Genomic DNA, 23,572 nt, shown 5'->3' on the forward strand with positions numbered 1-23,572 from the left:
CTTCATGCTTTTTTTCTGCAGCTTTTGTTCTAGCTTCCTCCTATACTGCTCCTTTGCCCCCCTTATCTGTACTCTGAGTTCCTTCTGAACTCTTTTAAGCTCCAACCGATCACCATCTTTAAAGGCCCTCTTCTTCTGGTTTAAGAGGCCTTTGATGTGACTAGTGATCCAGGGCTTATTATTGGGATAGCAGCGAACAGTTCTAACAGGGACAACTGCATCCACACAAAAGTTAATATAGTCCGTTGTGCATTCAGTGACCTCCTCAACGCCCCCACAGAGCCCCCCTTGCAGTACATCCCAGTTAGTAGTACCGAAGCAGTCTCTCAGGGCCTGTTCTGCTTCAGGAGTCCACTTCCTAAAAGAGCGTGTGGTAGTGGGATGCCTCATCACAATTGATTTATATCTGGGCTGTAACAAAACCAGGTTGTGATCAGCTTTCCCCAATGAAGGCAGTGGGGATGCACTATATGCCTCCTCTACGTTTGCATACAGTAGGTCAATAGTCCTATTACCCCTGGTGTAGCAATCCACGTACTGCGAGAAAGCAGGTAGTGTCTTGTCCAAAGTCACATGGTTGAAGTCCCCTGTAATTATCACCAGTGCCTCAGGGTGCTGTGTCTGAAGCCTAGCAACAGCGGAGTTGATGACGTCACACGCTACCGTTGCGTCGGCACGCGGCGGGACATACACATTCACAACAATGACGCTTGCGAATTCTCGAGGCAGGTAATATGGCCTCATACTCACGGCGATCAGCTCAATATCTCTTTCACAAACGGAGATCTTTGTACTCACATGCCCGGGGTTACACCATCTTGCGTTAATGTAGACAGTGAGTCCCCCTCCTTTCTTCTTCCCACACTTTTTGGCATCTCTGTCAAATCTTACCGTAGTAAAACCAGGTAATTCTACATTTACATCCGGGATGTTAGCCGTCAGCCATGTTTCGGAAAAACACATTAAACTGCATTCCTTGTATGCTTTAACATTCCTTACTAATGAGGCTAGCTCATCCAATTTATTTGGCAGCGAGTTCACGTTCCCCATAATGACCAAAGGAACAGCGGGTTTATAACGCCTCTTCATCTCCGTCTTGTCTGTTTCTATCTCCCTACATTGTAAAGGAGATAGAATTATGATCACTATTTCCAAAATTCTCTCCCACTGAGAGATCTGACACCTGACCAGGTTCATTTCCCAATAGCAAATCAAGTACAGTCTCTCCTCTTGTAGGCTTATCTACATAGTGTCAAGAAACCTTCCTGAACATACTTAACAAACTCCACCCCATCTAAACCCCTTGCTCTAGGAAGATGCCAATCAATACTTGGGGAAATTAAAATCTCCCACCACAACAACTCTTATTATTACACCTTTCCAGGATCTGTTTCCCTATCTGCTCCTCGATATCCCTGTTACTATTGGGTGACCTATAAAATACACCCAGTAGAGTTATTGACCCCTTCCTGTTCCTAACTTCCACCCACAGACTCTGTAGACACCATGACGTCCACCTTTTCTGCAGCCGTGACACTATCTCTGATCAACAGTGCCATTCCTCCACCTCTTTTGCCTCCCTCAGTGTCCTTTCTGAAACATCTAAAACCCGGCACTTGAAGTAACCATTCCTGTCCCTGAGCCATCCAAATCACAGGAATGGCCACCACATCATAGCTCCAAGTGCTGATCCATGCTCTAAGCTCATCTGCTTTGTTCACAATACTCATGTTAAATAGACATATCTCAAGCCTTCGGTCTGAGCACGTCCCTTCTCTATCACCTGCCTATCCTCCCTCACACACTGTCTCCAAGCTTTCTCTATTTCTGAGCCAACAGCCTCTTCCCTGGTCTCTTCAGTTCGGTTCCCACCTTCCCCCAGCAATTCTAGTTTAAACTCGCCTCAGTAGTCTTAGCAAACCTCCCCGTCAGGAAATTGGTCCTCCTGGGATTCACGTACAACCTGTCCTTTTTGTACAGGTCACACCTGCCCCAAAAGAGGTCCCAATGATCTAGAAATCTGAATCCCTGCCCCTGCTCCAAACCTTCAGCCATACATTTATCCTCCACCACCTCCTATTCCTATACTCACTGTCACGTGGCACAGGCAGTAATCCCGAGATTACTACAATTGAAGTCTGCTTCTCAACTTCTTTCCTAACTCCCTGTAGTCTGTTTTCAGGACCTCTTGTCTTTTCCTAACTGTCATTGGTGCCAATATGTACTACGACTTTTGGCTGTTCTCCTTCCCACTTCAGGATATCGTGGATGCGATCCAAAACATCCTGGACCCTGGCACCTGGAAGGCAAACTACCGTCCGAGTTTCTTTCCTGCGTCCACAGAATCGCCTGTCTGACCCCCTAACTAGGGAGTCCCCTACCACTACTGCCTTTTTCTTCCTTTCCCTACCCTTCTGAGCCACAGGGCCGGACTCTGTGCCAGAGGCACGGTCACTGTCACTTCCCCCAGGTTGGCTGTCCCGTCCCCCCCAACAGTATTCAAACAGGAGTACTTATTGTCAAGGGGTACAGCTACAGGGGTACTCTCTAGTATTCCTCCCCTTCCCCCTCCTGACTGTGACCCACTTGTCTGTCTCCTGTGGCCCTGGTGTGACCACCTGCCTATAACTCCTTTCTGTCACCTCCTCACTCTCTCTGACCAGGTGAAGGTCATCGAGCTGCAACTCCAGTTCCCTAACGCGGTTGCTTAGGAGCTGCAGCTCGACACACCAGGTGCAGATGTGGCTGTCCAGGAAGCTGGGTGACTCCAGGACTTTCCACATCTGTCACTGAGCACAGAACACCGGCCTCTCACACATTCTTCCTTTCCGGGATTTAAAATGGTAAACCTACCTCGCCTCGTCCCGTTACAGCCTCAGCCCATTGAGCCAAAGCCCTATCACTCTGCTAACCCCTCACTCCACTGCCAGCTAGATATGGTGGTCTTCTTAAACTTTTCCCGCTCTACTGGCTGATGTCACGCGCCTGCGCTGTCTCACCTCTCTTTACCCCGAGTTGTAAAACACCTTCGCTCCGAAAATCCTTAGCCGTCCCTCTCACAGCCTCCTGGCTTTGAATATAGTATATGCCCGCAACTCACTAACCCTTACCAGTATGCCTTTTTGGAATGTGGGGGGAAACTGAGGCACCCAGAGGAAAGCCACATGGTTATGGGGAGAGCGTGCAAACTCCTTAAAGGCAGCAGAGGGAATTGAACCCAACCGCACAGCTGGTGATGTAAAGTGTTACGCTAACCAATATGCTACAGTGCTTCTTTTTCCATTTCCGTTCTTGCTCACCTCTGGTACCTTCTCACCTGAGTGTCGCCTCCATCCGGAGCCCCCCCCCCCCTTCCCTTTCTCCCACGGTCCACTCAGCTCTCCTATGGAATTCCTTCTTCAGCCCTTTACCTTTTCCACCTGTCACCTCCCAGCTTCTTTCTTCATCCCCCTATTTTCCCTGTCACCTGATTTCACCTATCACTTGCCAGTTTGGACTCCATCCCTCCTCCTCCACCTTATTCTGGCTTCTTCCCTCTTCCTTTCCCGTCCTGGTGAAGGGTCTCGGCTCAAAACGGCGACGGTTTTGTTTCCTTCCGTCGATGCAGCTCCTCCTGCATTGTGTGTTGCTATGGGTTTTCAGCACCTGCTGAATCTCTTGTGATTAGTAATTTCTGATCAGTTTACTCATAGATTTAACAGGTCGTATCTATTTCCTTTAATCTTTGCAAAGTAGCACCTATGAGAGGGTCTCATTGCTCTTGGGAGGGCATTCCTGTCACGCAACAGTGACTACATCTGGAAAAGTGTCTTGATGGCCTGTAAGTGTCGTGGGACATGGGAATGAGGTAGAGCAGAAGTATTTTTGTTTGTAACTGCACTACAAAGTCATTTTAGACTTGCCAGGATAAAGAGTTAAGGGTTTATTAGTCATGTGTACTATACATTGTCAGTGATCAACAGCCCGCAACTGGTACCCGCGCCAACATGACAGGCATAACACAGCTCGCTAACCTGCACATCTTTGGAATGTGGGAGGAAACCAGGGCACCAGGAGGAAAGCCACACTGCCACGGGGAGAAGGTACAAACTCCTTACAGACAGTGCGGGGACTTGGACTCTGGTCTTGTAGCCGGCTCTGTGAAGCATTATGTTAACTGCTACACTACCTGGATTAGAGAACGAGTATTGTCAGGAAAGGATAACCGAGCTACGGCTTTTATCTTCTGCGTGATGGAAGATGACTAATTTGGTAGAGGTGTTTATATTAAAAATTAGGGGGAAGCTCCTGAACCAGCATGGATAACAACACACACCTCAACATTTAACTGATTCCACAGCCTATGGACTCACTTAAGAACTCATGTTCTCAGTATTATTTATCTTTCTAATTTATTATTGGCGTGATTTGACCTCTTTTGCAAATTGGATGCTTGTCAAAGTGAATCTCGGTGTAGTATTTTTTATTACCTGTTATGCCACTGGTGTTTAGGGCAGCAGCGAAGCTCCTCCATCTCTGGCGGTGTTCAGGGCTTCCTTCACCGTGTCAGTGGCTTCCTCTCGGTTTTCACTGCTGTCCCGGGTGCAGACTCGGATGTAGGATTCTTCATTGCTGTCTCCATAAGTTTTGTTTGACCAGTCAGGGTTGTTAACCCTGAGATGAACCCCTAAAACTGGAGGACTGGTGGACCGCTCTTAGCCTGTCCTCTACCCTTGGACCTGTTTAGCAAGAGCTGAAGCGTAAAGCCCTGACTCCATTCAACATGACTCTCCGGGTCACTGAGGCACGCAAGCCTCCAAACCCTACAACAAAGTTTTGGTCCTCTTGGACGTCAATACAGTATCTGGTGACATATATAAACTTTGATAATATGTTTACTTTGAACTTTGAGAGAGTAAACCCCCAGCACCTTTCACGGGGTATCTGTTTAAGGTGAGTTGGAGGCAAGTTTTAGGAGAGATGTCAGAGGTATGTTTTTTTTTAAAAACACAGTGGTGAGTGTCTGGAATGCATTGTCAGTGCTGGCAGCACAGGCTGATTCATTAGTCATTTCAGAGTCTACAAATGAAACAACTCTAAATGATTTTGGACATACATGGTAAATGGTAGGGAATTAAGGAATGCAGTAGAACAGAGTGATCTAGGAATAATGCTGCATAGTTCCCTGAAGGTGGAATCTCATGTGGATAGGGTGGTGAAGAAAGCTTTTGGTATGCTGGTCTTTATAAATCAGAACATTGAGTGTAGGAGTTGGGATGTAATGTTAAAATTGTACAAGGCATTGGTGAGGCCAAATTTGGAGTATTGTGTACAGTTCTGGTCACCGAATTATAGGAAAGATGTCAACAAAATAGAGAGAGTACAGAGAAGATTTACTAGAATGTTATCTGGGTTTCAGCACCTAAGTTACAGAGAAAGGTTGAACCAAGTTAGGTCTTTATTCTTTGGAGCGTAGAAGGTTGAGGGGGGAGGGGGATAGATAGAGTTGATGTGGATAGGCTTTTTCCATTGAGAGTAGAGGAGATTTAAACAAGAGGATGTGAGTTGAGAGTTAATGGGCAGAAGTTTAGGGGTAACATGAGGGGGAATTTCTTTACTCAGAGTGGTAGCTGTGTGGAACAAGCTTCCCGTAGAAGTGGTAGAGGCAGGTTTGATTTTTGTCATTTTAAAAAAAAAAATTGGATAGGTATATGGACAGGAAAGGAATGGAGGGTTATGGGCTGAGTGCAGGTTGGTGGGAATAGGTGAGAGTAAGCATTCGGCACGGACTAGAAGGGCCGAGATGGCCTGTTTCCGTGCTGTAATTGTTATATGGTTATATGATCACTTCAGGAAAACGGAGAGAGGATACTTCCAAATGTGATCTAATCAGTTTTATGGAGCTGCAACATTACCCCATGGCCATTGACTTAAAAAGACCAGCTTAGGGTGATTTAAATGGATCAGGTGTAGTATGGCCAAAAAGTAGAAAATAAACAGGATATTGTTGGGGTGAAGGGATGGGTGTTTTATGTGAAAGTCAGACTGCAGGTACAGCAATTAGGAAGGCAAATGATGTAGCACACAAGGAGCTCTTGCTGTCTATGGCGTGTCTGCACCTGGTGTGCACATCCAATTTGCATTGGAAGCTATTCAGAGAAGGTCTACTCAGTCAATTCCCAAAATGCAGACACTGATAAGCTGGTCACAGACTTGTTGAGATTTGGAAGAATATGAGAGAACCTTTTTGAAAAATAGGTACACAGATGGCGAGAGAGTTTTCCACCCAGAAGTGGGTGAATTGGTTCATAAGCAACAGCCAATTTAAGATGTTTTCTCACAGGAGATTATATGGGTTTGGACCTCTTTCTTGGGGTGGGAGGGGGTGTACTCTGAATGTGAACATAAATTAAAAGCTTATATGTACAAAATCGCAAAGAGTAGTGGGAGACTGGAGGATTGGGAAAACTTTAAAAAGCAACAAAGAATAACTAAACAAGAAATAAGGAAAGGGAAGATAGAGTATGAAAGTAAATTAGCACAAAATATAAAAACAGAAAACAAAAGTTTTTATAAATATAAAGCAGAAGAGGGTGGCTAAAGTCAACTTGGGTCCCTTGGAAGACGAGAAGGGGAAATTGATATTGGGTGATGAGGAGATGGCTGAGGCCTTGAATAATTATATTGTGTCGGTCTTCACGGTGGAGGACACGTCTAATATGCCAAAGAATGATGTTATGGATGAAATGGGAGGGGAGGACCTCGATAAAATCACTGTCACTAAAGAGATAGTGATGAGCAAACTAGAGGGCCTGAAGGTAGATAAGTCTCCAGGGCCTGAAGGTAGATAAGTCTCCTGGTCCTGATGGGATGCATCCCAGGGTGCTGAGGGAATTGGTGGAGGTTATAGTAGATGTGTTGGTAATCATTTACCAAAACTCTCTGGACTCTGGGCAGGTCCTGGCGGATTGGAAGACAGCAAATGTCACACCACTTTTTAAGAAAGGGTGTAGGCAAAAGACGGGCATTGATCGTGTGGATAGTCAGAGGCTTTTTCCCCAGGGCTGAAATGGTTGCCACAAGAGGACACAGGTTTAAGGTGCTGGGGAGTAGATACAGAGGAGATGTCAAGGGAAAGTTTTTTACTCAGTGGTGAGTGCGTGGAATGGGCTGCCGGCAATGGTAGTGGAGGCGGATACGATAGGGTCTTTTAAGAGGCTTTTAGATAGGTACATAGAGCTTAGTAAAATAGAGGACTTGTGGGTAAGCCTGGTCATTTCTAAGGTAGGGACATGTTCAGCACAACTTTGTGGGCCCAAGGGCCTGTATTGTGCTATAGGTTTTCTATGTTTCTATAGGCCAGTTAGCTTGACATCTGTAGTCGGGAAAATGCTTGAAGCTGTCTTTAAGGAAGAAATAGTGAAACATTTAGAAAGGAGTGGTTCCATTAGACAGACACAGCATGGATTCAGAAAGGGCAGGTCCTGTTTGACAAACTTACTGGAGTTCTTTGAGGACATAATGAGTGCAGTGGGTAGAGGGGAACAGGTGGATGTCGTATACTTGGATTTCCAGAAGACATTCTATAAGGTGCTGCACAAGAGACTTATAAATAAGAGACGGATGCATGGAGTCGGAGGAAAGGTGTATTGGCATGGAGAGTGGATTGGTTAACCAACAGAAGGCAGAGAGTTGGTATAAATGGGTGCTACTCCGGTTGGCAGTCAGTAGTGAGTGGGGTGCCACAGGGGTCGGTGCTGGGTCCGCAGCTGTTTACCATTTACATTGATGATTTGGAAGAGGGGACTGAGTGTAGTGTAGCAAAATTTGCTGATGACACTAAATTGAGTGGAAAATCAAATTGTACAGAGGATGTGGAGAGTCTGTAGAGAGATATAGATAGGTTAAGTGAGTGGGCCAAGGTCTGGCAGATGGAATACGGTAAATGCGAGATCATCCACTTTGGAAGGTATAATAGAAGAACAGATTATTATATAAATGGTGAAAGATTGCAGCATGCTGTTGTGCAGAGGGACTTGGGAGTGCTTGTTCATGAATCGCATAAAATTGGCTTGCAGGTACAACAGATTATTAAGAAGGCAAACGGAATGTTGGCCTCCTTTGCTAGAGGGATTGAATTCAAGAGCAGGGAGGTCATGCTGCAACTGTACAGGGTACTGGTGAGGCTGCACCTGGAGTACTGTGTGCAGTTCTGGTCTCCATACTGGAGGAAGGATATACTGGCTTTAGAGGCTCACCGGGTTGATTCCAGAGATGAAGGAGTTGACCTGTGAGGAGAGATTGAGTCACCTGAGACTATACTCTGGAATTCAGAAGAATGAGAGGAGATCTTGTAGAAACATACAAAGATTTGAAAGGGATATATAAGACAGAAGTAGGAAAGTTGTTTCCATTGGTAGGTGAGACTAGAACTGGGGGCATTGCCTCAACGTTCAGGGGAGAAGATTCAGGACGGAGATGAGGAGAAACTGTTTTTCCAGAGTGGTGAATCTGAGGAATTCTCTGCCCAGGGAAGCAGCTGAGGCTTCCACACTAAATATAGTTAAGATATGGTTAGAAAGATTTTTGCATAGTAGGGGAATTAAGGGTTATGGGGAAAAGGCAGGTAGGTGGATTTGAGTTCACGGACAGATCAGCCATGATCTTATTAAATGGCGGGGTAGGCTCGATGGGCCAGATGGCTTACTCCTCCTATTTCTTATGTTCTTATGACCAAGTCTGAAGTTATCAGCTATCTGGGACGCAAAGGAAATTGAGAGACAAGGGAAACGGGCAAGAAGGTGGAGCTGAGCCCAGGGTACAAACCGCCTTTAACCTTCAGTGAAGGGGAGTTTGTCTGCAGCTCCAGATTCCAGCTCCCGCAGACTGCTGCAGCTCTCACTCCCCAGCTAAACTGGGTGAGGAAGAACACTGGTCCCAGCCAATAGGCTTTAAGGCTGAGGGAAACTAAAAGAGCCAGTGTTATGAAGGCAAAAGGAGTCTATCGAATGGTATAGGCCCTCTGGTCCACAATTTACTGATTTTTCAGCCTCCTGCAAGATCAGTCTAATTTTTCCCCGGATAGCAGGTTGCACCCTCAACCCATTGCACCAATTAGCCAGGATTTTTGCCCAACAGTGTAATGTTGTCCCGGGGTATTTGCAGCCCAACAGTGTAATGTTGTCCCGGGGTATTTGCAGCCCAACAGTGTAATGCTGTCCCGGGGTATTTGCAGCCCAACAGTGTAATGCTGTCCCGGGGTATTTGCAGCCCAACAGTGTAATGCTGTCCCGGGGTATTTGCAGCCCAACAGTGTAATGCTGTCCCGGGGTATTTGCAGCCCAACAGCGTAATGCTGTCCCGGGGTATTTGCAGCCCAACAGCGTAATGCTGTCCCGGGGTATTTGCAGCCCAACAGTGTAATGCTGTCCCGGGGTATTTGCAGCCCAACAGTGTAATGCTGTCCCGGGGTATTTGCAGCCCAACAGTGTAATGCTGTCCCGGGGTATTTGCAGCCCAACAGTGTAATGCTGTCCCGGGGTATTTGCAGCCCAACAGTGTAATGCTGTCCCGGGGTATTTGCAGCCCAACAGTGTAATGCTGTCCCGGGGTATTTGCAGCCCAACAGTGTAATGCTGTCCCGGGGTATTTGCAGCCACGCTTGTGTTTAAGTCTGAGCACCAGATTTCTTGGTGTTCACCTGGCGGAGAATCTCAACTGGCCCCTCCACACTGGCTCCATAGCAAAGAAATCCCAGCAGCGTCTCTACTTTCTGCAAAGGCTGAGGAAAGTCCATCTCCCCCCCCCAATCCTCATCACATTCTACAGGGGTTGTATTGAGAGCATCCTGAGCAGCTGCATCACTGCCTGGTTCGGAAATTGCACCATCTCGGATCGCAAGACCCTGCAGCGGATAGTGAGGTCAGCTGAGAAGATCATCGGGGTCTCTCTTCCTGCCGTCATGGACATTTACACTACATGCTGCATCGGCAAAGGAAACAGCATTATGAAGGACCCCATGCACCCCTCACACAATCTCTTCTCCCTCCTGCCATCTGGGAAAAGGCTCCGAAGCATTTGGGCTCTCATGACCAGACTATGTAACAGTGTCTTCCCCCAAGCTATCAGACTCCTCAATACCCAGAGCCTGGACTGACACCTTACTGCCCTATTGTCCCGTTTATTATTTATTGTAATGCCTGCACTGTTTTGTGCACTTTATGAAGTCCTGGGTAGGTCTGTAGTCTAGTGTCGTTTTTTTTCTGTGTTGTTTTTTTTACATAGTTCAGTCTAGTTTTTGTACTGTTATGTAACACAATGGTCCTGAAAAACGTTGTCTCATTTTTACTGTGTACTGTACCAGCAGTTATGGTCGAAATGACAATAAAAGTGACTTGACTTCATTCTTAAGTGCCCGGAAGAATGCGACTTGAACCGGAGAACTCTGGGTTGGAGTAAAGCTTTTGCCCCTAGAGAGGAGACACGGGGTCACTGGGACATACGAAGCGGCTCGATATAAATACTCCTTCCTTTTTCTCTGCCACCTCCTGACATCATTTGCTATGCTTGCTTTTTAAGAGGCTTTTATTTTTAAACCACGGAACACCTGAGCTAGTCTGATCAGAACAGGCATTTGTGTTTTCAGAGATTGTGCCCGTTTGCGCACATTACTCCAGGTCGGGGGTCAGTTGTATCTGAATTCAGTGAATGCACAGCTGCGCTCTGCTCCCCAGAGCCCTCTACACATCTGGGCGCTGGCCAGCCGTTTGGCGACCGCGGACAGCTTGGATAAACAATCTTGGGTAAGAGCACAGCGGTTTGCCGGAGTGTCAGCGGCGTGTTTGTGTCGCTGGGACGGTTTGATTTGTTTATGAAATCCGGAGCAAGAGTTGATCGACCTCGCAGAGATCAAGGAGTAATACAGGCACAGGTTTATTGGCTCCGGGCATTGAGTACTGGTCTTGCAGGCCGCACGGACACATCGGTGTTGAACACTCTGAGCACAGGGGCGAAATGTAAAGTAAAATTCATTTGGGCGCGTAATAAGTTCACAGCCGCTCCCGCAAGTCCAATTTGTCTGAAGCAACCACACGGTTTGAATGCCAGCTGGAACTGAAGCTACGGCTGTACAGAGTGTAACGCGGCAGGCAAACCATGCAAAGCTAAATCCCTGAAATAGCAAAGCCCTCTGCAAGACAGCAATTCAAGCATGAGACCGCAGACGCTAGAATCCAGGACACAAATCGAGGTGCTGGAGGAACTTTGAAAGTCAAAGTAGATTTTTGCTATCAAAGTACATTCAGTAGACGTCATTAGATAGTTCAAAGTGTTTATCTGCCGTGTACTACCCTGAGATTTTTCTTGCATTCACTGTGGAATAAATGAAAAAATTATTATAACAGAATTAATGAAAAGTTACATACAATCAAAATCTGACAAACAGCCAAGACCTGGGGCTTCTGTACGTTTCACCCGATGACAGTAACAAGAAGAGAGCTTGGCCTGGATGGTGGGGATCTTCTGAACTGAGAGGGTCGAGCAGCACCTGTGGAGGAAGATGGGCAGTCCATGTTCTGAGCCAGGCCCCTTCGTCTGTACTGTGCCTCCAGCCACTTGTCTCCCTGTTCAGTTCAAGATCGCCTCTGTTATCCGCACGGCTCCGTGTGTGTGCGGGTGCGACAGAAAGCTTACTTGTAGCAGCATCACAGGCCCACGGCATCAGGTACACAACATTCGCCAGACATGTAAATTAAACCAGGAAGAACACAATTGGAAGCACAAGATATCTATTGCAGTGCTACACCAGCTCCCTCACTGCTATTCAGGGCTCTGCCAAGTGAGGTGACACTTCACCTGCAAGACTGCTAGGGTCATCTGTTGTATTCAGTGTGGCTGCCTCTACATCGGTGAGACTTGAGGTGGATGGGGGTACGGTTCCATAGACTGCCTTCACTTCATCTTCCACAAAAGGTGGGAGCTTTCCCAGTGGACACCCATTTTAATTCTGCTTCCCATTTCCAATTGGAAATGTTGGTCCATGGCCTCTTCTACTTCCCCAGTGAGGCCACCCAGGTTTGGTGGAGCAACACCTCATTCCATCTCCAACCTGATGGCACAAGCAGTAATTTCTGATAATTACTCCTTTCTCTTTTTTTTTCTTTTCCAATTTTGCCTTCCCTCTTCTCACCTGCCCATCACCACCGCCTGGCGTTCCTCCTCCATCTCTTTCTCCCATGGTCCACTTTCCTCTCCTGTCAGATCCTTTGGCCTTTTGCCTCTTCCACCTATCACCTTCCAGTTTCTTACTTCATCCCCCGTCTCCCCCACCCTCTCACCTTCCCCCTCACCTATCACCTTCCAGTTTCCTACTTCATCCCCCGTCTCCCCCACCCTCTCACCTTCCCCCTCACCTATCACCTTCCAGTTTCTTAATTCATCCCCCGTCTCCCCCACCCTCTCACCTTCCCCCTCACCTATCACCTTCCAGTTTCCTACTTCATCCCCCGTCTCCCCCACCCTCTCACCTTCCCCCTCACCTATCACCTTCCAGTTTCTTAATTCATCCCCCGTCTCCCCCACCCTCTCACCTTCCCCCTCACCTATCACCTTCCAGTTTCTTAATTCATCCCCCGTCTCCCCCACCCTCTCACCTTCCCCCTCACCTATCACCTTCCAGTTTCCTACTTCATCCCCCGTCTCCTCCACCCTCTCACCTTCCCCCTCACCTATCACCTTCCAGTTTCTTAATTCATCCCCCATCTCCCCCACCCTCTCACCTTCCCCCTCACCTATCACCTTCCAGTTTCCTACTTCATCCCCCGTCTCCCCCACCCTCTCACCTTCCCCCTCACCTATCACCTTCCAGTTTCTTAATTCATCCCCCGTCTCCCCCACCCTCTCACCTTCCCCCTCACCTATCACCTTCCAGTTTCTTAATTCATCCCCCGTCTCCCCCACCCTCTCACCTTCCCCCTCACCTATCACCTTCCAGTTTCTTAATTCATCCCCCGTCTCCCCCACCCTCTCACCTTCCCCCTCACCTATCACCAGCCAGTTTCTTAATTCATCCCCCGTCTCCCCCACCCTCTCACCTTCCCCCTCACCTATCACCAGCCAGTTTCTTAATTCATCCCCCGTCTCCCCCACCCTCTCACCTTCCCCCTCACCTATCACCTTCCAGTTTCTTAATTCATCCCCCGTCTCCCCCACCCTCTCACCTTCCCCCTCACCTATCACCTTCCAGTTTCTTAATTCATCCCCCGTCTCCCCCACCCTCTCACCTTCCCCCTCACCTATCACCTTCCAGTTTCTTAATTCATCCCCCGTCTCCCCCACCCTCTCACCTTCCCCCTCACCTATCACCTTCCAGCTTGTACTCTTTTCCCTCCCCCCCCACCTTATCCTGGTTTCCGCCCCTTTCCTTTCCAGTCCTGATGGAGGGTCTCCACCCAAATATCATTTTTCTCCCCTTCTGCAGATTCTGCCTGACCCGGGTTCCTCCAGCATTTTGTGTGTTGCTCAGATTTCTGGCACCAGAGACTCTTGTGTCCATTGTAGCGTAAAGTGGTCATGAAGTTGCTATGCTGCGGTGGTTAGGGTTGTGCAGATGGGCTCGAGATGGTTGAAGGGAAGACTCTCTATTCCTGAACCTGTTAGTGTCGGACTTGGGGCTTCTGTACCTCCTGATCAATGGGAGCTGCTAAGAAGGATGGACGTTGAGTAGCCAATTTGAAGTGGCTGGAGTGAGACCAGTCAGTTCACCAGGAATGGTCACACTGCAGTGCTGGGCCACCTGTCCTCCTGGACAGAGTTTAAGTTCTGTTTTTATATTTAGATTTACAGCATGGTCCTAGCCTCTCCCAAGACTGAAAACACCCTGTCCATCCCCTCTTTCCAGGCCTTTCACTATCCGACAAGTTTCCATGAGAAACAATCTCGGCTCATCCCAGAGCCATCAATCACTCCTCATCCTTGGCATCATTCTTTTCAGTCTCATCGGCCTGCCCTCCTTGGATATGGGGTCCCCAAAACTGCTCGTGGTACTGCAGAGACGTGAGGGATTCTGCTGATGTTGAAAGGTCTCTGCCCAAAATGTCAACTGTTTATCCCTCTCCATAGATGCTGCCTGACTTGCCAGCATTTTGTGTGTGGTGTGGTCTGACCTATAAAGCCTCAGCAGGACATCTTGCTTTTGCGTCCCAGGCATTTGCCTGCATTAATTCCGTCTCTCTGCGTGCCCTGTCTGGATACCTCGTAAACATTACAGTTCCTGCCTCCGGCAGCTCATTACCAGACACCAGCGATCAGCAGGCTGGATGGGCTGAGCGCTCCTTAAACATCGCCATTTGAATAGCCTAACAAGTATTGTTTACAGGGCATTGCACAGTGGCAGAAAACATCAGCTGTTCACAAGCTGTAACTGAATGTACCACAAATAATTTATCCTTCCCTTCAGTGCAAGCAAATGTTTTTAAAGGTTTGAGAGTTATTAAAGTGTCCTTCCCTTGGGCGTTATAGGAAGGTTTAATCAAACACTAGTCTGTGAAGGAAAGGTCTTATTTCCTGTGGAGAAGAAGCAGATAATACCTGCTTCTGTGTTACCCAGGAATTGCCTTGAAGGCAGAGGGTGCTGGTAGATGGAGTGTCAGGTCAGTGACCAGTGGTGTTTCTCAGGAATCATTTCTGGGACCCCTGCTCTTTCTGATAGTTATAAATGACTTGGATGAGGAAGTGGAAGGGTGGCTTAACAAGAGCGCAGATGACGTGAAGGTTGGTGGTGTTTTGGACTGTGTAGCAGGTTACAACGCGATATTGATGAGATGCAGAACTGAGCTGAGAAGTAGCAGATGGAGTTAAATCTGGAGTAGTGTGAAGCGATGCACTTTGGAAGGTTGCACTCGAGGCAGAGCACAGGGTTAATGGATTCTCAGCAGTGTGGAGGAAAAGAGGAATCTTGGGGTCCATGTCCATGGATCCCTCAGAGTTGCCACACAAGTTGATAGGGTGGTTAAGGAGGCCTATGATCAGTTGGCCTTCATTAGTCAGGGGACTGAGTTGAAGAGCCGTGAGGTAATGTTGCAGCTCTATAAAACCCTGGTTAGCCCACACTTGGAGTGTTGCGTTCAGTTCTGGTCACTTCATTACAGGAAGGATGTGGAAACTTTAGAGAAGGTGCAGAGGAGATTTACTTGCATGCTACCCGCATTGGAGAGCGTCTTGTGAGGAAGGCTGAGTGAGCTGGGGCTCTTCTCTTTGAAGTGCAGGAGGATAAGAAACGGTGACAGCCAGTGCTTTTCTCCCCAGGGTCCACCAATCCCCACCAGCAGCTTATTCCATCGCTTCTCCCACCTATCCCCTTCCTGGGTCACCTGCCAACTTGTATTCCTCCCCTTCCCCTTCTCGTTCTGGTTTCTTCCCTTTCTCTCTCCCCCCACCCCACCCCTTCCAGCCCTGTTGAAAGGTGTCATTCTGAAATGTTTCTTCCCCTCCATAGATGCTGCCAGTTCCTTAAGGTTGGTGGGGGTGGGGGGGGGGGGTCAGGAGTGGGGATAAGCTCCCACTACCTATGAAATGCTCTCAATGGTGTGTTTCTCAAATAGCCTCTGATAACCAAGTCCTGTTCCTTCATGTGCAGTTTAGCTTCTAAGCCCGGGGGAACAATTTCTACTGACAGGAGAAGGGGCAAAGGTGGGTTACTGGTGCCTTAAAACCGGTCACTTTGGGCAGATGGGGCTTGTCAGCCGTGGTTGGCAGCTCATCGAGGAGGAGAACTCTGATCCGAGTCCCTGAGGCAGTCCTACGGTGAGTTCAACACTGCCTGGCAACGCCGCCGGTGCCGATGTATCGGTCTCTGCCGTTCCATCAGCTGCTTGGAGTGGTGGAGCAGCTTACCCTCCGTATCGTACTGCCCGGACTTGTGTACCATGTAGACGGCTAGGATGCAGTGGCCGTGGCCGACCCTGACCAACGGAAGGCCTCGGGTGCTGCTGAACTTGCTGAGTTCTTCTGGCATTTTGTGTGGTGCTGCTCTGGGTTTCCAGCATCTGCAGAATCTCTTGTGTTTGTATTCTGCACATCTCCTTTAAACTTCTCCCTCTCGCTGCCCCCTTGCACTTGATGTTTCTACCCTGGGGAGCAATTTGCCTACCATCCTTCCTCTGCCTCCCATGTTTTTACATCCGGTCTCCGTTCAGCCTCCACCACAATCCAACTTTGCTCAACCTTCCCTTGCAGCCCTTGCCCTCTAATCCTGGTGAGCCTCTCCCCGAGGCCTCTGCGTCCTTCCTTTAACAGGGCCGACCAGAACCACAACAACAGCGCACACGAGCTTCCTCCTCCGTTTGCTCATTCCTTGTTTGAAAGGAGTGGTTGTGATGGGAAATGGCTGGATAGAGTCCGGATTCGGAGACGAAGGGATTGCTGTGTTTAACTTTTGATGTAATTCCCTGTTTTTCAGAGTTCCATGTATTCGCTCTTACTAAAATGCCTTATCAGTTTCTCCACGTTCATCCTGCTCGGACTCGTCATCGCCTACCATGCCAGGGAGGTCCAGGTGCGTAATCTCTCTGACTACTTATTTAGGTCATTTTTTATATATACAGAGGATTCTGGTTAACTGGGACATATTGGGGCCAGTATGATTTGACCTCAATTGAGATAATTGAGCTCAATTATCTGAAGTTTCATGGAAGTGGTTATATAGACAGACCAAGTAACAAGTTGGGTATTTACATTGAATACAGAAAGAATTAGAACACTGCCATAGGACTACAGTACAGTACTATAAAACTGTTTCAGTTCCTAATGGTTGTTAATGATGGAATTCATCCAGTGTACGCAATGAAAAAAATCAGTGCAGATAATAGTCTGCCTTCATACTGTGCTGTCAATAGTTACGTCCCCCAAATCTTCATCGTCATTGTAACTTGCAAGAGGATTGTTGATACCTTCAAATTGTTTGCAGTTCCTAATTTGTTGAAGTAGTGAAATCATTTTGTTATCACTTCCCCAGCTGTTCCTGGCTTCTCCAAACCTGAATGCTTGAAACTGCAGTGAGCAGAGCATTTACTGCTTGTTTCTCGCTGGCTTTCAGTGCCAAAAAATCACTGCTTTCTGAACACAAACACACGCAAGTAACATTATTTAAAAACTGTTTACTCTAAGCACGGTAGAGTGTCCAATGGCCACACAAGTGCTTGCGACTGATGCTAGTTAAACCTTTTCATCAGTAGTTTCCTGTCCCAATTAAGCGGCTGTCCTGATCAACTGATGGCTCAATTAACTGGAATCTATTATAGTATTGTAATTTAGTTTTTTTTTAATGGTTATGTATTGTAATGTATTGCTGCAGCAAAACAACCCAATTCTGAATGCTATTTCTCTATTACCCATGCGCTTTTCTAAAAGTTTACCAAATGTCCCTAATGTATCTGCCTTTACCACCATCCCTGGCAATGTGTTCTGCGCACCCACCACCCTGTGAAAATAATGTACCTCTGTCATCCTTGTTCAAATTTCTCTTAAATGTTGCATTTGAACCCGTGTTCACCACATCCACTGGCAGCTCATTTCACACTCTCACCACCCTCTGAACGAAGAAGCTCCCACTTAGGTTCCCCTTAAATATTTCACCTTTCACCCTTAACTCATGACCTTTAGTTCTAGTCTCACCTCACCTCAGTGGGGGGAAAGCCTGCTTGGATTTACCTTAACTATACCCCCAAAATTTTGTATACTATTTCTCCATAAGATCTCCCCTCATTTTGCTATGCTCGAGGGAGTAAAGTCCTACCCTATTTTAGCCTTTTCCTATACCTCAGTGAGGTAGCCTCTGCTGCATCCCCAGGCAAAGAATTCAATACATTTATGCTCTCTGGAAAAAGCAGTTCCTCCTCATCTCCGTCTTAAATCTACTTCCTCCGAAACTTGAGGCTATGTCTCTTGGTTCCAGCTTCACCTAGAAGAGGAAATGGTTTTCCTTCCTCGATCCTTTTTATAACTCTTCCGAGGCTTCCTTCCTCTTCCTCTAGGATCAAATCTCAAACCTTTCTCCAACCTTGATGCCCAAATCTTTCTCATCAGGTGTGTCTCGTAGCTCTAGGGACCTAGGTTTGATCCTGACCTCCAGCACCACCTGTGTGGAGTTTGCATGTTCTAGCTGTGCCAGGTGGGTTCTCCCCCTGGGCTTTTCTAGTTTCCTACCCTATTGAATATTGAAAGGCCTGGTTAGAGGGGATGTGGAGGGATGTTTTCTATAGCAGGAGAGTCTACAGCCTCAGGACAGAAAGATGGTGCACTAGAATAGAGATGAGGAGGCATTTGTTTATCTGGAGGGCGATGAATCTGGAATTCATTGCTACAGATGGCAGTGGAGCCAGCTTGGAACAGACCCTTCCAGTCCTTTGAGCCACACCACTCAGCAATCCCCTGATTTGACGCTAGCCTAGTCATCAGTCTACCAACCAGTAAGTCTTAGGACTGTGGGAGGAAACCAGAGCACCCGGAGGAAACCCATGTGGTCACTGGGAGGACATACAAACTCCTTACAGGCAGCAGTGGAAACTAAACCAGGTCACTGTACTGTGAAGTGTTGTACTAATTGTGCTGCCATGGCTTTGGAGGCCAAGTCATTAAGTATGTTTCAAATCAATTCAAATCAAGTTTAATTATCATTCAAACCATACATCAAATCATTCAAATCATACAGGTGAATGAGATGGTACTCCTCTGGGGCCAAGGTGCAAAACCTTCAAAATAGTGAGTAACATAATTCAAAATAGCAAGCAAAGAAGCATACTCACTTTAAAAAAAATGTATGTTATTTAAGACCTTGTCGGGCAATCAATGGTACAGTCTCTGGTCGTGTACAGATGCATGCAGTCTGGTCTGTCATTCCACTGCTTGAACACAGGAGGGCAGCACCAACAGGAGAGGCTAGGCCCCAGCTGAGCGTGGAATCCTTCTGCGTCTTTCACCTGGTCTGCAGCAGCAGGCAAGCCTGAGGCTTGAGGCCTTGATCTTGCTACAACCGAGGCTGCGCAGCTCCCATGTCACCTGTCCATCCACCAGACAAGGGTAACAGGCCTGTGGCAACTTATATTATCACTGTCCAACAGTCTTGTGATTGCAAGTGAAATGTCTGAGACAATTTCCCACTGTTATACTGCACCAACTTTACTGTGCTCAGTTTTCATTGCCTCACTACAGGAAAGATGTGGAAGCCATAGAAAGGGTGCAGAGAAGATTTACAAGGATGTTGCCTGGATTGGGGAGCATGCCTTATGAGAATAGGTTGAGTGAACTCGGCCTTTTCTCCTTGGGGCGTAGGAGGATGAGAGGTGACCTGATAGAGGTGTATAAGTTGATGAGAGGCACTGATTGTGTGGATAGTCAGAGGCTTTTTCCCCAGGGCTGAAATGGTTGCCACAAGAGGACGCAGGTTTAAGGTGCTGAGGAGTAGATACAGAGGAGATGTCAGGGGTAAGTTTTTTACTCGGAGTGGTGAGTGTGTGGAATGGGCTGCCGACAACGGTGGTGGAGGTGGAAACGATAGGGTCTTTTAAGAGACTTTTGGATAGGTACATGGAGCTTAGAAAAATAGAGGGCTATGGGTAAGCCTAGTAATTTCTAAGGTAAGGACATGTTCAGCACAACTTTCTGGGCTGAAGGGCCTGTATTGTGCTGTAGGTTTTCTATGTTTCTAACTCTGCTTTCAACTAGCAGGCAGCAATGTGGCCTGCAGTCAGGGGAGCTCCGAACCCAGGCCGGCCCCTCCAACATCCCGACAGGCCTCTTTCCCGACATATCAGCTCTCTGATGGAGTAGCCCTGCAGTACATGAAGATCTTGGGAGTAGAACAGTCTTTGGAACAAATTTTTTCAAAGGAAAAAGCACCTTTGGTTGGTTCCTGAGAGGTTGCTGTATTTGCAGGCGTCACTGCCTTACCACCATTTAAAACAGAGGTTGATAGGTTCTTAAGAACACAAGAAAATCTGCAGATGTTGGAAATCTAGGCAAATCAATAGGTCAGACAGCATCCTGGCTTGCCGAGTTCCTCCAGCATTTTGTGTGTGTGTGTGTGTGTTCATTAGTAAGGACATCGAAGGTTACAGAGCGAAGGCAGGAGAATGGAGTTGAAAGGGATAATAAACCAGACATGATAGAATGGTAGAGCAGACTCGATGGGCTGAATGGTCTGATGGCACTTCTATGTCTTGCTGTGTTATCCCGATGAGCTGTGAGTTTGGTGGGGGTTAATGGTCTGCCATAAATTCCCCTGCAGTGGGAGGTGGGAGAGTTGGAGAGGTGAAAGGGAGATGGGAGTGTTCTCAGAGTTAAGTTTACTATAACTGATGTAAGTGGCAGCTGTGTAGTTCAAAACCTAACAATGACACTTAAGTTACAATAAATAAAACCTCATGTCACCCGGCTCTGTCCCGCTGTTATCAGACTTTTGAACGAACTCCTGTACGATGAGATGGGCTCCTGGTCTCTCAATCTACAGAATCTCGATTATAATCCTGCACTTTATCGTTTGCCTGCTCTGCCCTTTATCAGTAGCTTTTGCACTTTATTCCACTGTTACTGTTTCACCTTGTACACTGTATGAATAGCAGGCAAGACGAGCTTTCCATGGCCCTCCGGTGACCATAGACGTTGCAACCCAGCTGTCTGTTTTACAAAAGTCAGGGCAGTACGGTATGGAGAGCAAGTTGTTGCCCCTGTAGCAGGCTCCCCCTCTCCATGAAACTGATGAATCCAAAGGAACAGCAGAGACTGGTACAGTTTGGCCCCAGCAGCATTGCAGGACTTGCCAGACAGCATTGAGCTCAACATAGAGACCTTGGGGACTTCAGCTTCGAATTTTTCCTCGGCGGGGGTTACTCCCAAAGTGATCCCCATGAGTGGGTTCAACCACAAGACAGCAGAGGTTTGAGATCAGCGTTTTCCTTCTAGATGAGCTGCCAACCCCAGTTGACGAGTACCATATACCCAAAGTGACTGCTTTTAAGGTGCCAGCAACCCGCCTTTGACCCTTCTCCTGTCAGTAGAAACGATTCCATCGGGCTTGGTATCTAAGCCACTCGTCTAGGCCAGGAGCTGGACTTGTTTGTCAGCGGCTCTTTGGGAAGCATGCCATTGGGAGTAATTAATAGGTAGTGGGAGCTTGTCCACACTACAACCTTAAGAAACCATTGCGACATTTGACAATAATAAACCAATACCAATTCTCCATCTCTGGCGATCATGCCAAAGGGCTGGGAAAGACAATTCTTACTCCCTTGTCAGCGTAACCTTGGTTGTAAGAATGCTCTGGGACAGAATTATTGATTATCTGGAGGAAAATTTTAATACTTGTTACTAAGTGAGAATGTTTTATTAATGAGATAATGTGAATGAACCTTCTCATTAAGTCAGGCCTGCATAGATTTGTCAAGTGTTTTGTCATTTTTTACCCTGTTTTAATCCAATGTTCTGCAGTGGACTTGCAACAACAATGGAGCAAATGGCTTATAAAGTTCAAAGTAAATTTATTATCAAAGTACATGCAATATGTGTCTACCCTGAGATTCATTTTCTCGCAGGCATTCACAGATACAATCAAATACAATAGAATCAATGAAAAGCTACACAAGATTGACAAACAACCAATGTTAAAATTGTACAAGGCATTGGTGAGGCCAAATTTGGAGTATTGTGTACAGTTCTGGTCACCGAATTATAGGAAAGATGTCAACAAAATAGAGAGAGTACAGAGGAGATTTATTAGAATGTTACCTGGGTTTCAGCACCTAAGTTACAGAGAAAGGTTGAACAAGTTAGGTCTTTATTCTTCGGAGCGTAGAAGGTTGAGGGGAGACTTGATAGAGGTATTTAAAATTATATGAGGGGGATAGATAGAGTTGACGTGGATAAGCTTTTTCCATTGAGAGTAGGGGAGATTCAAACAAGAGGACATGAGTTGAGAGTTAAGGGGCAAAAGTTTAGGGGTAAGACGAGGGGGAATTTCTTTACTCAGTGGCAGCTGTGTGGAACGAGCTTCCAGTAGAAGTGGTAGAGGCAGGTTCGATTTTTGTCATTTAAAATTTTTTTTTTTTAAATTGGATAGGTATATGGACAGGGAGGGAATGGAGGGTTATGGGCTGAGTGCAGGTGGGTGGGTCTAGGTGAGAGTAAGTGTTCGGCATGGACTAGAAGGGCTGAGATGGCCTGTTCCCGTGCTGTAATTGTTATATGGTTATATGTGCAAGAAGAAACAAACTGAAAATACAAAAACAAATAATAAGTAAATAAACTTTGAAAATTAAAACAAATCGTTAAGTAAATAATACTGAGAGCTTGAGTTGTGGAGTCCTTGAAAGTGAGTCCTTAGGTTGTGGAATCGGTCTTGAAGTGAGTGAAGTTATCCACATTGGTTCAGGACTGTAATAGTTGTGGTGTAACAGCTGCTCCTGTGCTTGGTGGTGTGGGACCTAAAGGTCTTGTACCTCCACTTTGATGGACGTAGTGAAAAGAGCGCATGGCCTGGATGGTGAGGGGCCTTGATGATGGATGCTGCTTTCCTGTGACAGCGCTCCGTGTAGATGTGCTCAGTGGTGGGGAGGGCTTTTCCTGTGACAGCGCTCCGTGTAGATGTGCTCAGTGGTGGGGAGTGCTTTTCCTGTGACAGCTCTCCGTGTAGATGTGCTCAGTGGTGGGGAGTGCTTTTCCTGTGATGGGCTGAGCTGTATCCACCACTTCTTGTAGCTTTTTTTTAAAAGGAGTGTGGGAGCTTTGTTTCTGTGTTGGGTAATGAGGGATTGCGGTCGATGGTTGCTCTCCAGACCGGAGGAAGGCCTGTAGTTGTTTGTCAGTGATCAGTGTTGGGATCAATGCTGTATTTAGTTAATGATGGAGCAGGTCACAGTTTGTAAGCTTGCAGATGACGCATGTCATTGCTGAATTGTCAACGGAGTGGAGGGGATGGTTTAAAAAAAAATTGCAGAAGGGTTCTGTAAAGTCTGGAAGAATGAGCAAAGCATGAAGCTGAATGTGGAGAAACGTGAGGCGATGCATTGTCATAGGAAGGTTGAGGTGGTCATGAAAGAAAGGACACTTCTCGAAGGGATGGAAGGACATGGTGTAAATGTAGAGCACTGAAAACGGCAGGGCTAAGTGAGAGATTGATAAAGTTTATATAATTCTGAAACTCTGTCATGTTCAGTCCCAAGCCCAGCTGCAAGAGAATTGGGTATGGGGCTAGCTATCCCACCCCATTTTTAAAAACCGTGTTCCCGGAAGGCCAACAGAAGCTCCAAATCCTCCCTTCTGGGAGAGGAAGGATCTTTGAAAGTGGGCTTTCCAGTTGTCCCTAGGTGTAGACTTGAAGGGCAGAGGACTCTTGCAAGCTGCCATCGGCGGCCTGTGCCCCAGCAGGAGTCAGGAGCTAAGAGGAGATGATTCTGGATTTGATCAGTAGAGGCATTGAATATCGAAGAGAGCAGAGCCTGCTATTTTTTATGAAACAAAGGTTCAGAAGCCAAGAATAAGGCATAAAATGATGATTTTATTGATGATCAGTATGATTTTATTAATTGATACAGTAGGAATGGTC

At 47.0% G+C, this 23,572-nt stretch overlaps 1 protein-coding gene across 3 annotated transcripts in view; it reads left to right on the top strand.

Moving 5' to 3' along the window:
• LOC140735770 (small conductance calcium-activated potassium channel protein 3-like) overlaps positions 1-23,572 on the top strand; it is a 135,347-nt gene that overhangs the window by 14,475 nt on the left and 97,300 nt on the right. For all 3 annotated transcript variants that reach the window (XM_073061240.1, XM_073061238.1, XM_073061239.1), the window contains exon 2: positions 16,436-16,531. In XM_073061240.1, the coding sequence (XP_072917341.1) occupies positions 16,436-16,531 (96 nt within the window). The remainder of the gene's footprint in view (positions 1-16,435; positions 16,532-23,572) is intronic.

Source organism: Hemitrygon akajei, chromosome 11 (genome assembly GCF_048418815.1).
Source record: "Hemitrygon akajei chromosome 11, sHemAka1.3, whole genome shotgun sequence".
Classification (NCBI taxonomy): domain Eukaryota; kingdom Metazoa; phylum Chordata; class Chondrichthyes; order Myliobatiformes; family Dasyatidae; genus Hemitrygon; species Hemitrygon akajei.